Source organism: Sapajus apella, unplaced genomic scaffold (genome assembly GCF_009761245.1).
Source record: "Sapajus apella isolate SASKATOON/1434 unplaced genomic scaffold, GSC_monkey_1.0 scaffold125, whole genome shotgun sequence".
NCBI lineage: Eukaryota > Metazoa > Chordata > Mammalia > Primates > Cebidae > Sapajus > Sapajus apella.
The window spans coordinates 3,898,512-3,914,887 of NW_022437065.1; the positions used below are offsets into that span (position 1 = coordinate 3,898,512).

The following is a 16,376-nucleotide window of genomic DNA, read 5'->3' on the forward strand; positions in this document are numbered from 1 at the left end:
CATTATAAGCAGGCAACCTTAATATAGAAAAAAATTCAAACATTTGTTAAATGTCACCCTATAAGTGGTATAGCCATTTGGCAAGATAAATTTCAGCTCATGAAACCTGACATAAAATCTAAACTCCAGATTTAAAAATAGCCAAATTAAATGCCGTAGAGTAGTACAGACTTAAAGCTTTATTTTTTTTGAGGCAGAGTTTTGCTCTTGTCACCCAGGCTGGAGTGCAATGGGGTGATCTTGGCTCACTGTAACCTCCACCTCTCAGGTTCAAGTGATTCTCCTGCCTCAGCCTCCCAAGTAGCTGGGATTTACAGGCACCTGCCACCACACCCAGCTAATTTTTTGTTTTTGTTTTTTAGTAGAGACAGGGTTTCACCATGTTGGCCAGGCTGGTCTTAAACTCCTGACCTCAGGTGATCCACCCGCCTCGGCCTCCCAAAGTGCTGGGGATTCCAGGTGTGAGCCACTGCACCTGTCCCAGTCTTAAAACTTTAAATTGCAAGTATTGGAAAACCTTTCGGGTCCTCACTTAGACGTTCCTTAACATTATTTTTATGAGTTTAAAGGAAATCTGCTTTGAAAATTAGAACATGAGAAGTTACCATTTTAATGCACCTTATTTATGTTTTCATTTAATGCCCACATCAAGCACATGAATAGACTGCAGATTTCAGACCTTACAGATAAGAAATTGAAGCTCAAAAGGGGCAAGGGCAATATAAAACATTAATAACAGAAAAAGCAGAAATAAGCATGATTGGTGCTGCTTCGTTTTAAGAGAAAAGCACTGTTGAGAACACTTAAGAATATAACTGATGATAGTAAATCATTAAGAACATGTCAAATTACTTCTTGATGTGTTTCAGAATGTTAGGAAGTTTTAAATAACATGTTAGGAATTTCTGAATAAATTGCTTAAAAAGGTTAGATCTTGAGCTGTCCTATCAAATCTATGTATTGTATTTTTTTTTAACTTAATGGGGGTTAATATTATAATCACAGATTATAGAGTATAGTACAATGTTCTTTGCATTGTTCTGTATCTGTCATTGTTCCCCGCCAACACATAAATATTTTCCTGATTCCATTTTTGGCTATGTAACTTTCAGTCGGTATTATGTAATTAACTGGTTCCCTACACAATGATAATTAACTTGTTTCCAGGTTTATATTAGGTGGGAGGGAGATAGGAAGATGTACAGTGGTTTACAATTATCACAAATTACTGTCTTGCTTGCTCCTCAAAATATTATAAACATAAGAAAGGCAAGTGTTACTTTTATTATTACATTTACTAGGAAGAAACAGAAAGTCACCTAAAGGTGGGGGGAAAAAAGTTGATAAGCATCAGAACCAGGATGTGAGCCCATGTGGTTTTAGGATTATTTAAAACTGAGAAAATTAGGATATGTTGCTATATTAAGATAACATTTCATTCCTTGGCAAATTTGAAGGCAAAAGTATAAAATATTAAGAAAGTTAATAATAGCTAAAAAATAAAGATGCTAGTAAAGTTACCATGTAGACATTAGGGGTATGCCATCCTGTACTTTTGAGACTACCACAGAAACAACATCAGATAAAACACGACTTTGTGGATGATTGGATAAGAAGCTGTACAACGGTGCATGCTGCTGTATATTTTAGATTGTTTGAAGATGAAGCGCAAACTTAGAACACTGCTTCAGGTTGCAGCAGGGTTAGTGGAATTATGGGTAGTATAATTATTGCCAGGGTTGCTTTGTCAGCATAATAGAGTTTGAAAGGACAAAATGGCTGTGTTCATGCTACAAGAATCTTTTCTTCTCTCAGCTTGTGAAGCACTTACTGAGTGGGAATATCTGCCACCTGTTGGACCCCGCCCACCCAAAGGATTTGTGGGGCTGAAAAATGCCGGTGCTACTTGTTACATGAATTCTGTGATTCAGCAACTCTACATGATTCCTTCCATTAGGAACGGTATTCTTGCAATTGAAGGCACAGGTAGTGATGTAGATGATGATATGTCTGGGGATGAGAAGCAGGACAATGAGGTAAATTTGAGTAACCATTTCTGTTTTCTGTGTTTCAAGTCATGATATAAGATACTCTTCTCTCTTAAGAGAATATTATATTTCATCAGACCTGTTAAAGTGTATTCAAAAGTAGGGATGGGCTGGGCACACACCTGTAGTCCTAGCTACTCAGGAGACTGATGCAGGACGATTGCTTGAGCCTGGAAGCTTGAGGCTGCAGTGAGCCTTGATCATGCCACAGCGCTCTAGCCTGGGTGACAGAGTGACAGCCTGTCTTAGGGGGAAAAAAAAAATTAAAAAGTAGGGATGAACGTCTGCCAGCCAGCGTGACTTGCTCCCTCTTAAGATAGTATAGTGCTCACTACCTCCCAGACCTACCAGACTTTAAACTGCAGTTAATTTTTACAATAGTTTGTACATTTTTAAAGGAGCAGTTCACCAGTTGCGGTGGCTTACACCTGTAACCTCAGCACTTTGGGAGACTGAGGCAGGTGGATCACCTGAGGTCAGAAGATCAAGACCAGCCTGGCCAACATAGTGAAACCCTGTGTCTACCAAAATTACAAAAATTAGCTGGGTATGGTGGCATGCACCTGTAGTCCCAGCTACTCGGGAGGCTGAGGCAGGAGAATTGCTTGAACCTGAAAGATGGAGGTTGCAATGAGCCAAGATGGCACCACTGCACTCTAGCCTAGATGACAGAGTGAGACTTCGTCTCATAAATAAATAAATAAATAAATAAAAATAAAAAAGCAACAGTTAGTTAATATACTCATTATTTTGGTATATTTAGTATAATATGGAGTTTGTTTAATGGTAGGAACATTCATTTTTAATAAGTTTTAAATTTTTACTTTTCTGTTTCAAATTTTTAATTTTCTATTTTATGCCAAGTTATACTGTATTTGCCAGTTTCACTGTCTGTGCTTGCTTTTAGGTTACTCTGAATTTCTGTTAGATCATAGCTATTCTCAATTAGGAAACAAACTTCCCCTACTTTTTAAATAGTTACATGGTCTTGTGGCAAAATTTAGGCTGCCCACTGAGTATCCAATGCAGTATAAAGCAGTGAGGAAGTTGAGTTGTAGTGGCGAATCAGAATTGACATAACTATGAGATGGCTCTTTAAAGAAGAGATTATGGCAAGAAGACTTAAGCTGTCGTCATATTTGTACTTACCTTATAATATTTCCTTGGTTTTATTTTAACTTTTCCTGCTTATAGTGATGGCACTGAGGAGAGAAGCCAGAGTGTATTCTAATAGTAGTAAATGGTTCTTTTCATTCCTTCCCTTCAGTTGCCAGAACTGATTTTACTCTGAAGAAGTGGTTTATCAATTTTGGAGCTTCTGTAACATCGACTTGCCTCAACTTTTCCCTAGACCGGCTGTACCAGATGGTCTAGGGATTGGGTCTGAGCATTTTTATTTTTTAAAAAAGCTTTGTATCTGCAGGAATTGGGTATAGAAAAAGAAAAAGGCTTCATAAATAACACTACACCCATACCTGGTTAGAAATCACTGCTCTGAAGAAAAAAATGTAATTCAAATTCCAGTTCTGTAGCCCATCATATATCTGGGATGTCGAGCTAAACACAAATAGATACAGGTAATTGTAAAGAAGTAAATGAGGCACACAAAATACAATTTCAAATAAGTTGTCCCACCTTTACTGTCAAGCTATCCTCTGCTCTATGAAGTCTCGGCACCCCAGTGCACTGTGGGAGTTTTTGTGGGTTTTTTTGGGTTTCGGTTTTCTTTTTGGCTTACGTTTTTGTTTTCATCCCTAGACTATTAAGTTTCTCATGGGCAGGGACTGGATGTTGTCTATTTCTATATCATAGGTCTCAGATACAATTCAGAGAATATTGAAAGATAGTCAGTTAAATGTAAAAACAAATTCTGTTCTGTAGCTGCAATACGATTATGACCTTTAGGAATTCTGTCTTCATGTTACATCTTCTACCACTTCTCCTATTGTTTTTTAAATTGTGGTAAAATACATATAACATGAAACTTGCCATGTTAACTGTTTTTAATGTACGGTTCAGTAATATTAAATACATTTACATTGTTGTACACCATCACCACCACCCATCTCCAAAACTCTTCATATTGCAAAACTGAAACTGTTGCCATTAAACTACTCCCCATTCCCCCTCCCCACGTGGCAACTACTATTTGTCTCTATTATTGACTACTCTACATACCTCATATAAGTGAAATCATACACTATTTGCCTTTTCGTAGCTGGCTTTTTTCATTTTAAATTCTGAGTAATATTCCATTATATGTATATACCACATTTTGCTTATCCATTCATTTGTCAATGAACATTTGGGTTGCTTCCCCATTTGAGCTGTTGTGAATAAGGCTGCCATGAACATGGATATACAAATATCTGTTTGAGACCCTGCTCACAGTATTTCTAGGTACATGCTCAGAAGTCGAAGTACTGGATATATGGTGATACTTTTTATTATTTATTTTTTGAGACACTCTCTCTGTCACACAGGCTGGAGTGCAGTGGTACAATCTGGGCTCACTGCAACCTCTGCCCTCTTGGTTCAAGTGATTCTCCTGCCTCAGCCTCCTGAGTAGCTGGGATTACAGGCTTGTACCACCACTTCCCACTATTTTTTGTATTTTTGTAGAGATGGGGTTTCACTGTGTTGGCCAGGCTGGTCTCAAACTCCTGACCTCATGTGATCCACCTGCCTTGGCCTTTTCAAAGTGCTGAGATTGTAGGTGTGAGCCACCTTACACAGCCAAATTTTTCGAGGAACTGTTTTCTACAGTGACTGCACCATTTTGCATTCCTACCAGCAGTGCACAAGAGTTCCAATTTCTCCACATCCTTGCCAACACTTGTTATATTCACTCTTTGTGATAGTTGACACCCTAATTGAGTGTGAGGTAGTATCTCGTCATGGTTTTGATTTGCATTTCCCAAATGGTTAATGATTTTTAGCCTCTTTTTAGCTGTGCTTATTATTGGCCGCTTGTGCATCATCTTTGTCTGTTTTTAAATGGAGTTGTATTTTTGAGTTTTAAGAGTTCTCTCTATGTTCTAGATATTAACTCCATATCAGATATGTGATTTGCAGATACTTTCTTTTGTTGTCTATACCTCTAGTGTCATATCTAAGAAATCATTGCCAAATCCATTGTCTTGAAGCTTTTGCCCAATTTTTTTTGAAGGGTTCTGTGGTTTTAGCTTTTACGTTTAGAATTTTGATTCATTTTGAGTTAATTTTTTCTATTTTTAGATGCACAGATACACTGTTGGGTTGCAGTTGTCTACAGTATGTAGTACAATAACATGCTGTACAGGTTTACAACCTAGGAGCAATTAGGCTATACCATCTATGTTTTATAGATACACTCTGTGTTGCTCACATGACAAAATCACCTAATGATGCATTTCTCAGAGTTTATCCCTGTCATTAAGCAAAGAATGACTATGCTAATATTAATAGGTATATTTTATTGACAGATCTGAGCATGTTATATACAACTGCTACGTGATGAATATATTATCCCCATTCATATATAAAGAAACTTGAAGCTGGCTGGGCACGGTGGCTCACGCCTGTAATCTCAGCACTTTGGGAGGCTGAGACGGGCATATCATGAGGTCAGGAGTTCGAGACCAGCTTGACCAACATGGTGAAACCCTGTCTCTACTAAAAATAACAAAAATTAGCTGGGCGTGGTGGCGCATGCCTGTAATCCCAGCTACTCAGGAAGGCTGAGGCAGGAGAATTGCCTGAACCTGGGAGGTGGAGGTTGCAGTGAGCCAAGATTGTGCCACTGCACTCCAGCCTGGACGACAGAGTGAGACTTTGTCTTAAAAAAAAAAAAAAATTAAAAATAAATAAATTAAAAAAAAAAAAGAAACGTAAAGCTTAGAAAGTTTAAGTAATTATTACTTGCTCAAAGTTACTTGGCTTTAGTGGTAGAGCCTGCATTTGTATCTGGTTCAGTCTAAATTACCATGCTAACTCTATACTGTATTATCTATCTTTCTTATACATGGTCATGGATATTTGGTTATGATAACTAATATGTGAAATGGTGGGGATAAACACTAAATACTAAAAATTTATAAAATTTAATTCCAATGCAAGACACCCGAAAAGAAAAAAAAAAAATTTAAGTGCTTTGGAAATGAGCATAATAGGAATACAAATCATTTGTTCCCTAACTGCTTGGCACTTGTCTCATCATATTATACTCTACTTTAGCTCATTGGTGATATTTTTTGGTTTCTAGAGCAACGTCGATCCCAGGGATGATGTATTTGGATATCCTCAACAATTTGAAGATAAACCAGCATTAAGTAAAACTGAAGATAGAAAAGAGTACAACATTGGTGTCCTAAGACACCTTCAGGTCATCTTTGGTCATTTAGCTGCTTCTCGACTGCAGTATTACGTGCCCAGAGGATTTTGGAAACAGTTCAGGTAAACTGGATGAATAGTAATACAGATACTTCCTAAAATGAACATCTCAGTACACTAACATAGAACCTCTAAAAGACATGTTGGAAGGCATCTTTCTTTTAAGCACTGGTAATATTCAAACCATCCTTAGTTGGGTGAGTTGTTTTTTGTTTTTCATCATGGTAAGGAAGGGCAGCATCCTTTAGTCTCTTAATGATATTATTAACTTTTTATTAGGAAAATGTCTAATAATACAGAAGTAGAAAAAATAATATGGCCCCTTGTATACTTGTCACCCAACCTCAGTAGTAATCAACTTGTGGCCAGCTTCATTTAATCTGTATTCCTATTGCCTATTTCTTTTCTCTCTCTCTCTCTCTCTCTCTTTTTTTTTTGAGACGGCATTGCACTCTTGTTGCCCAGACTGCAGTGCAATGGCACAATGTCAGCTGACTGCAACATCCGCCTCCCAGGTTCAAGCAATTCTGCTGCCTCAGCTTCCCAAGTAGCTGGGATTACACGTGCCCACCACCACACCTGGCTCATTTTTTGTATTTTTAGTGGAGACAGGGTTTCACCATTCTGTCCCAGGCTGGTCTCAAACTCCTGACCTCAGGTGATCCATCCACCTCAGCCTCCCAAAGTGCTGAGATAACAGATGTCAGCCACCGTGCCCGTCCCCTACCTATTTCTTTCTAGATTGTTGTGAAGCAAAACTTAGTTCCATTTACAAATACTTTAGTATGGGTCTGTAGTGTCTGTCTCAACATGACCATGATACCATTAAGTTTTTAAATTGCTTAATATCAAATATCTCTGTCAGTGTTTGAATTTACCGAGTTATCTAAGAATCGATTTTTACTGATATTTTTAAAAATTAAGATTCATTTGAGGTCCATTTACCACAAATGGTTGATAATGACTCTTGATTATTAATGTTTTTCTCCCCTTTACAATTATGCGAGAATCAGGGGACAAATAGTTTACCCTGTAAATTTCCCCATAGTCTGCATTTTGTTGATGGAATCCCTGTGGTCTTTTATTATTTTCTGTTTTTCTTGGTCACCTGCGTCTTCTATAAACACTTTGTGAGATCTAGAAGCTCGATAAGATTGAGGTATTATTTTTCTTGTTGTGGAATGGATAAGTAAAGCTACTTCATAGGGGTTAATGTTGATCTCCATGAGGAGTGGCATATAATGTCTGTCTTACGATGTTAACCGCAATTGATTATTATTATCTTTTTTTGTTTGTTTGTTTCCTGAGGTGGAGTTCCGCTCTGTTGCCCAGGCTGAAGTGCAGTGGCACAATCTCAGCTCGCTGCAACCTCTGCCTCACAGGTTCAGGCAATTCTCCCGAGTAGCTAGGATTACAGGCGTGCACCACCATGCCCAGCTAATTTTTGTATTTTTAGTAGAGACGGGCTTCACCTTGTTGGCCAGGCTGCTCTCGAACTCCTGACCTCGTGATCCGTCTGCCTCAGCCTCCCACAGTGCGGGGATTAGAAGTGTGAGCCACTGTACCTGGCCCTTTTTTTCTGGGGGGTGGTGGGGCGGGGGAGATAGAGTCTTGTTCTGTTGCCCAGGCTGAAGTGTGAAGTGCAGTGGCTCAGTCTTGGCTCACTGCAACTTCCGCCTCCTGGGTTTAAGCAATTCTCCTGCCTCAGCCTCCCAAGTAGCTGGGACTACAGGCACCTGCCACCACACCCCACTAATTTTTTGTATTTTTAATAGAGATGGGGTTTCACCACGTTAGCCAGGCTGGTCTTGAACTTGATGTCAGGTGATTCACCTGCCTTGGCCTTCCAAAGTGCTGGGATTGCAGGAGTGAGCCACCTCACCCAGCCGATTATCATTGTCTTAATAAAGGATTTTTTCAGGGTTACAAAATAATAATAATCTAATTAGTTTTTCATTTACTGGCTACGAAAGATCTATAAAGGGAAACTTGCCCTCACCAACTATTTTTTTTAAGTTAGAAAACTCAATTACATTTTGTTCTTGTTTTGACTTTTTTTAATGTCAGTACTACGTTATGCACTGTGCTAAAATAACTACAGTACAACCACATAACTCTTGTTGTGTATGAAAAGAGCTATAATTCTTTATAGCAGTGAGGTTTGGTTTCATTTGGTTTGTAAGTAATCTTAGAATCCCTTCAAGGTGCTTCCCAGCCAGCTGAGAGAAGGAAACAAAGGGTCACCTGACACTGATACTCTAGTATGCCTTCCCTCCTTCTGACAGAGCAGTATAAATTCCTTTTCCTCCCCTAACTAGGCCCTCTACTTACTCTGTACAAGTGGCTTGTGTGGACCACCGTCCCACCCAGCTCTCATTTTGCTTTTAGTCCCATCATCTAGCATAACACTCTCCTTCCTCTCTGACTAATCCAGCTCTGTCTTCTTTAAGTTATTCCATCTCTGCCTTAAAGGCTTTTAGCATTTCTGTTGATGCTCTTCCAAATTGAAGAGCACAGAGTCTTACACTGGTGGGGTGGTGGTGGTGGTGTTTTGAGACAGAGTCTCCCTCTGTCACCCAGGCTAGAGTGCAGTGGCGCGATGTCGGCTCACAGTAACCTCTACCTCCTGAGTTCAGGCAGTTCTCCTGTCTCAGCCTCCCAAATAGCTGGGATTACAGGCGCCTGCCACCATGCCTGGCTAATTTTCGTATTTTTAATAGAAATGGGGTTTCACCATATTGGTCAGGCTGGTCACTGACTTGAAGTGATCCACCCGCCTCAGCTCCCAAAATGCTAGGCTTACAGATGTTGTGGGCCACCACGTCCAGCCAAGGTTTATACTCTTTAAGCTTTTGTCTTAATTTGTCATTCAGTTATAATTCTTTCACTTGTAATGCCTTTGGTTTTTGACTTTTCAATTAGTTACTCCCTGTGCTAGTGGAGCTCAGTTTGTGTAGACTAGCACTTTGGATTATCTGCACTTTAGACACATAATCTACTCTTGATACACGTGGGTTAGTTAACTACACTTCCTCATCTCACTTTTTTGTTTTCAAAAATTTCAAACCTACAGTAAAGGTGAAGAAGAGGTATAATTATCACCTTCATATTATATTCTTTACCCAGTTTTACTAGTTAACATTTTGGCGTATTTGCTTATCTTGCCATATGTATACTTGGTTTTTGGTTTATTTTAAGTTGATAGTAAGTTGCAAACATGACGCTTTACCCCTTCATACTTCAACATGTATCTTAGCTCATATATTACCCGGGCGCAGTGGCTCACGCCTGTAATCCCAGCACTTTGGGAGGCTGAGGTGGGTGGATCACATCGTCAAAAGATCGAGACCATCCTGGCCAACATGGTGAAACCTCATTTCTACTAAAAAATACAAAAAATTAGCTGGGCCTGGTGGTATGTGCCTGTAGTCCCAGCTACTTGGGAGGCTGAGGCAGGAGGTTCGCTTGAACACAGGAGGTGAAGGTTGCAATGAGCCGAGATCGTGCCACTGCACTTTAGTCTGGCAACAGAGCGAGACTCCATCTCCCCAAAAAAAAAAAAAAAAAAAAAGATTATATATCAGAATAAGGTAGTTTTCCTGCTTATGTATAATACAATTATATCCAAGTAATATATCAATTTTTAATCTCTAATATTCATCAATATATATTCTGATTTCCCAAAAATGATCTTTATGACTTACCTTTCTACCCCAATCTGATACTCATGAAGGAATCACAAGAATTAAGCTGTTACCTCTTATTTTATTTATTTATTTTTGAGGCAGAGTCTCACTCTGTCGCCCAGGCGGGAGTGCTGTGTTGTGATCTCAGCTCACTGCAGCCTTCACCTCCCGGATTCAAGCAATTGTCCAGCCTCAGCCTCCCGAGTAGCTGGGATTACAGGCACCAGCCACCATGCCCAGCTAATTTTTGTATTTTAATAGACGCAGTGTTTCACCATGTTGGCCAGGCTGGTCCTGAACTCCTTACCTCAGGTGATCTGCCCGCCTTGGATCCAAAGTGCTGGGATTGCAGGCATGAGCCACCGCACCGGGCGTGGCTGTTACCTCTTTAGTTGCCTTTTATTAAAGTAAAATAATCTCCCTAACTTGACACTTGTATCGCAATGAAATTTTTAGAGAGTCCAGGCCAGTTGTCTTGCACAATGTCTTTTTTTATTTGTGTGATTGTTTCCTCATGATTAGCTTCATGTTAAATGTTGAGGGAGTGTGGGCGATGAAACTACATAAGCGATGTTATGTGTTTCTTGCTGCACTGTATTGGGAGGTATGTGTTACCCACTTATTAAGTGATATTAATTTTGATTTCTTGGTGTCTTAACAGATCTCTCCATTATAAAGGGTACCTTTTCCCTTTTGAAATTAGTAAGTTGATTATATATTTGAAAGTTTGAGGAGTTGAGTATGGTTTCAAAGTAAATAGAATGGACTGTTAACAATTTCCAGTAATGAAACAAGCTGATTTTTAACAAATGATATATTTGATTTTAAACTTACTGTATATAAATTCTTGTCTAAAATATAATAAAGATGAGATTATTTGCTACGTAGAAGAGGTTTTAGAAAAGTATCAAAAGACAGTTCTTCTGGCATACTTAAAAATGTTTGTCATTTCTTGCTTAGAACAAATACACTTAAATTCTCTATGTGCATTATTCTGTAAATACAAAATCAGGTATTATTGATAGTTTCCAGCAGTGCCTGTGTTTTAGCAGTATCAGTTCTCATTTTGTGATATGTAGTGATGGTGTGTTTTCTTAGATTATTCAAGAGATTAACTCTAGAACAAGTTAAACTTTTCACTTGGGAAAAAAATAAATTTAAGAGTAACTAGATTTGATATTTTTACTATCTATAATCCAAGATTTAAGCAAAATGAAATAAATAAAATAGTAATGGTAACATCCACGTAAGAGTGAGATCCACCACCTCATCTTAATAGTATTTTTAATTGTATTCAAAATGGCATGCATGTGCCATATCATCTGAAGCGACCATCCTTCTTGGAGCCATACTACCCATCAGTTACACCACTGGTTTCATGGCAGTTCTTTGCCACTAGAGTACTATTTTTACTATTAGGCTCACTCTCTTACCCCACTACACTCTATAGGGAAAGCACATTCATTTTTTTTCTCCTTTTCCATATAGTTGAGGAATGAAATCTCAGTTTTATATACTGTTGTTTGTGGTCCTGTTGCTTTTTTTTCCCCTGAAAAATATAGTTGTACATATTGTTCTGTGAATGTCACATGTTACATGCTTTATTTCATTCATTTCTTAGGCTTTGGGGTGAGCCTGTTAATCTGCGTGAACAACACGATGCTTTAGAATTTTTTAATTCATTGGTGGATAGTTTAGATGAAGCTTTAAAAGCTTTAGGACATCCAGCTATGCTAAGTAAAGTCTTAGGAGGTTCCTTTGCTGATCAGAAGATCTGCCAAGGCTGCCCACATAGGTACGTACTATAATTACACATTGAAAGTATATGTTGTACCATGTATATACTAACAAAAATAAAATTTTTACTAGTACTTACATACAAAAGTGGAGTATGTCACTGATTATTAAATACCTGAAACTGAATGATTTATATACTGTGCATACTACCTTACTGCTGTGGGGCGATTTTTGTTTTTGTCAGATAACTTTTAGTTCCTTCTACTCTACCTGATCTCTTAGCCATTTTATTATATTATACTCTTACAGACCCTCCTCCCCTCCCTCCCTTCCTTCCTTCCTTTCCTTCGCTTTTCTTTCCTTCTTGAGACAAGGTTTCTGTTTGTTGCCCACGGTGGAGTGCAGTGGCATGATGGCAACTCATAGTAACTTTGAACTCCCGGGCTCAAGCAATCCTACTGCCTCCCAAATAGCTGGGACTACAGGCATGTGCCACCACACCTGGCTAATTTTTAATTATTTTAGAGATGGGGTCTTGCTATGTTGCCCAAGCTGGTCTCAGAACTCCTGACCTCAAAATCAGTCCTCACACCTCAGCCTCCCAAAGTGTTGAGATGACAGGCATGAGCCACCACGCCCAGCCTCCATATTCTTTTATAGATGATTATTCCTGGGGAAATAAAATGGCATTTTGCATATAGCTACAGGTGTTACTTATAAATTTGCCCTTTATCTTAGAACTTGAGTGATTATAATAGTGTAAATACAGCAAGTTTAGAAGATGACAAAGCTGTGGTAGTATTTTCTATACAAATGGAATAATGACTTTTAAAATAGCATTGATTATTGTCATTATCTTTAAGGTATATTTGTATACGAAACATTTATATCAGAGTTGACAAAACTTAATTGTAAGAAATTTTTTACAAGAAAAAGATTGACAAAACAAATTGTTCGACTTAAAAAGAAAATCGATTAAGGGCTCCTATTAGTTCATTACTGATAAACACACATGCCTGTCATATGGATGTTTTACTTTGGGACTTGTTTTGTTATATTACAAATTAATGTTGATTTGCAATCGTTTTTCACCAAAATGTCACAGTAACATAGTATTTTCTACAATCCGAACTGTATTAAATATAGTCATGGGTTGAGTATACATGTGGTTTGTGTGAGTATTTTGTTTTTGATTACCAGGAAATGATTGTGGGAGAGGTAATATTATATACAAGAAATTTCTATCTGTCAAGTTATAGTCTTAACACTCATTCATAATTAGGGCATAACTTTTAGTCCTTTCGAAAGGCCTTTTATATTAGGCGAACAATAAAACAAAATTTTAATCTCTTGGTTTGTTTGTTTGTGAGATGGAGTCTTGCTCTTTCACCAGGCTGGAGTGCAGTAGCATGATCTCAGCTCATTGCAATCTTCGCCTCCTGGGTTCGAGTGAACTTCCTGCCTCAGCCTCCCAAGTAGCTGGGACTACAGGTGCATGCCACCAGGCCCAGCTAATTTTTTTATTTTTTAGTAGAGATGAGGTTTTACCATGGTGGCCAGGGTGGTCTCAATCTCTTGACCATGTGATCTGCCCACCTCAGCCTCCCAAAGTGCTGGGATTATAGGCGTGAGCCACTGCGCCCCCGCCCTCTTGTTTTTAATTATTGATAAAAACAGCCAACTTTGGAGTCATTTGTTCCTGTCAGTCCTCCTTAGTTTTAGATAATTTTCTTTTTTTTTTTTTTTTTTTTTTTTTGAGATGGAGTTTCGCTCCTGTTATCCAGGCTGGAGTGCAATGGCGCGATCTCGGCTCACCGCAACCTCCGCCTCCTGGGTTCAGGCAATTCTCCTGCCTCAGCCTCCTGAGTAGCTGGGATTACAGGCACACGCCACCATGCCCAGCTAATGTTCTGTATTTTTAGTAGAGACGGGGTTTCACCATGTTGACCAGGATGGTCTCGATCTCTTGACCTCGTGATCCACCCGCCTCGGCCTCCCAAAGTGCTGGGATTACAGGCTTGAGCCACCGCGCCCGACCCAATATTCTAAATTATTTGGAAATCACTGGTTTTTTTTGGCAAGTGAAGTGTCAAAAGATTATGATCTTGAAATCAGATCCCTAATACCTGATCAGCAACTAAACTAGTCTTATTTTTTTAACTGGCTGGGCATGATGGTGGACTCCTGTAGTCATAGCTGCTTGGGAAGCTGAGGCAGGAGGATTGCTTGAGCCCAGGAGTTATAAGTTACAGTGAACTATGGTCATCCCACAGCATTCCAGCCTGGGTGACAGAGTAAGACCTCACCTTGTTAAAAACAACAACAAAAAAAAACTCTACTTTTAGTGCCCATACAACCATTCTGTTTTTTACCTTGAGTACAGTATTCAATGAATTATGTGAGATAATTGCATGAAGCTTTGTGTTGCAAGATTTTGCCCAACTATAGGCTAATGTAAGTGTTCTGAACACATTTAGGGTAGGCTAGGCTAGGCTAAAGCTATGATGTTTGTTAAGTTAGATGTATTAAATGCATTTTCAGCTTTCAGTATTTTTAACTTATGATGGGTTTGTTGGGGTATAGCCATTTCATAAGCAAAGAGCATCTGTAGTTGCCGCAGAGACCATATGCCTCACAAAACCTAAGATATGTACTATCCGGCCCTTTACAGAAAGATTTTGCTGACCTATAGTGTTAGAACACCTTCTTTTTATAGATGTTGAAGAATATCCTGCTTTTGAAGTGTAATCTAAGATCTAATGTCTTTTTTTTTTTTTTTCCTATGGGCTATTCCCTGATTATATAGTATCAATTTACTTAATATCTGCTTTATATTCCATTCATACCATTCATAAATGCCTTTTTGTACCTATCTTTTTTCCTGAGTTTAAAATTCCTTAACTGAGGGACCATCTTAAACATTGAATATCCCACAGTGCTTTTACACATGGAAGGCACGCTCAGTCTATCCATTGAATGAATGAATGGTTGATAATGTATTCCTTACTTCCCTTGTTTTTCATATATGCATGTGTCTCATCAGAAACCGGAAATTAATGGTTGATAATGTATTCCTTACTTGCCTTGTTTTGCATATACACATGTGTCTCATCAGAAACCAGAAAAGTGATGAGACACATGCATATATGCAAAACTGGGATTGTAGCTCCTACTCAGATTGCTTATTTTCTACTCATTGGTGTGTTCAAACTTGTGCTTTACTAAGGTTTCCATTACAGCAAAGGAAGAACATTTAAAAATTTAGCTTTTTCATAGTTGATACTTTTCAGAATTTAATAAATTCATGCTTTGGCTTCTGCATGAATTACTATCTAAACAGATAACACTAGAAGCAGCATGGTATACCACAAAGAGATTAAGCTGTGAGCCCAGACAGATTCAACTTTAAAATACCGTTTCACTTAATGATCAGGTTAACTTTTTTATTGCTAACATTCTATGACTTATGGGTTTCATATTATAAAAATGGCAAATGTAGTTTTTATTACATCCATAACTAAATAAATGATTAGAAAACTAAGGGATAAATTCTTTTTTTTTATCGTTTTTAGGTACGAATGTGAAGAATCTTTTACAACTCTAAACGTAGACATTAGAAATCACCAAAATCTTCTTGATTCTTTGGAACAATATGTCAAAGGAGATTTACTAGAAGGTGCAAATGCATATCATTGCGAAAAATGCAATAAAAAGGTATGGGCTGTCCATTTTTGTTTAATGTAATTTTGATTACATTTAATGGATTTAGAAGAAATTGGTTTTTTTGGTTCATCCTTAAAAGTCACCCTCTTTTTACTTTCTTCTACCTTGGTATAGTGGTAGCAGAGAAGTAGTCAACGTGATAACTGATATATAGGTTTGGCAGGGAAGGAAAAACAGTAGTGCCAAAGGGGCTAGGTAAATAAGATAAAAATAGGTAAATAAGGGCCGGGCACAGTGGCTCACGCCTGTAATCCCAGCACTTTGGGAGGCCGAGGCAGGTGGATCACGAGGTCAGGAGTTCGAGACCAGCCTGACCAACATGGTGAAACCCCGTCTCTTAAAAAATAATAATAATAATAAGAGTGAATAATTTTAAAAGTCATAATAATGTGATAGCATATTCTCTTATATAAGTTACACATTTTCCATCTCTACCAAGAAACACATTGCCATTGAACCCCTGATAGAAGAAAACAGTTCTCCTGTCATGTCCAGGGTTTCTTGTCAAGACCATAATATTTGCTAAAACGATTAATTACTTTATTGAACCACAAGATTTATTTTAGTCAGGTGCCACATAAGATTTCTTTTACCATCTATGTTATAAAACCATTTATTTTGGAAACTTATTAGCAGTTCTTTGGGAGAGATGATTCATACACATTATAATAATAAGGTATGTCTTGGGGGCTCCCAAACCCTTTCACCTTCAAGTCACTTGTGATGTTTTGGCCTTATGCAGCCCACTTAGAGAAGCCTTAAAGTTTAAAGATTGAGACTGTGGGCTGTAAAGCAATACTGCCTGCCACTC

General features: G+C 38.3%; 1 protein-coding gene across 6 annotated transcripts in view; it reads left to right on the top strand.

The window, feature by feature from the left end:
* Nucleotides 1–16,376, top strand: part of USP9X (ubiquitin specific peptidase 9 X-linked) — a 144,614-nt gene that overhangs the window by 111,369 nt on the left and 16,869 nt on the right. For all 6 annotated transcript variants that reach the window (XM_032261673.1, XM_032261672.1, XM_032261675.1 and 3 more), the window contains exons 31-34: nucleotides 1,816–2,036; nucleotides 6,292–6,482; nucleotides 11,727–11,900; nucleotides 15,415–15,556. In XM_032261673.1, coding sequence (XP_032117564.1) covers nucleotides 1,816–2,036; nucleotides 6,292–6,482; nucleotides 11,727–11,900; nucleotides 15,415–15,556 — 728 coding nt within the window. The remainder of the gene's footprint in view (nucleotides 1–1,815; nucleotides 2,037–6,291; nucleotides 6,483–11,726; nucleotides 11,901–15,414; nucleotides 15,557–16,376) is intronic.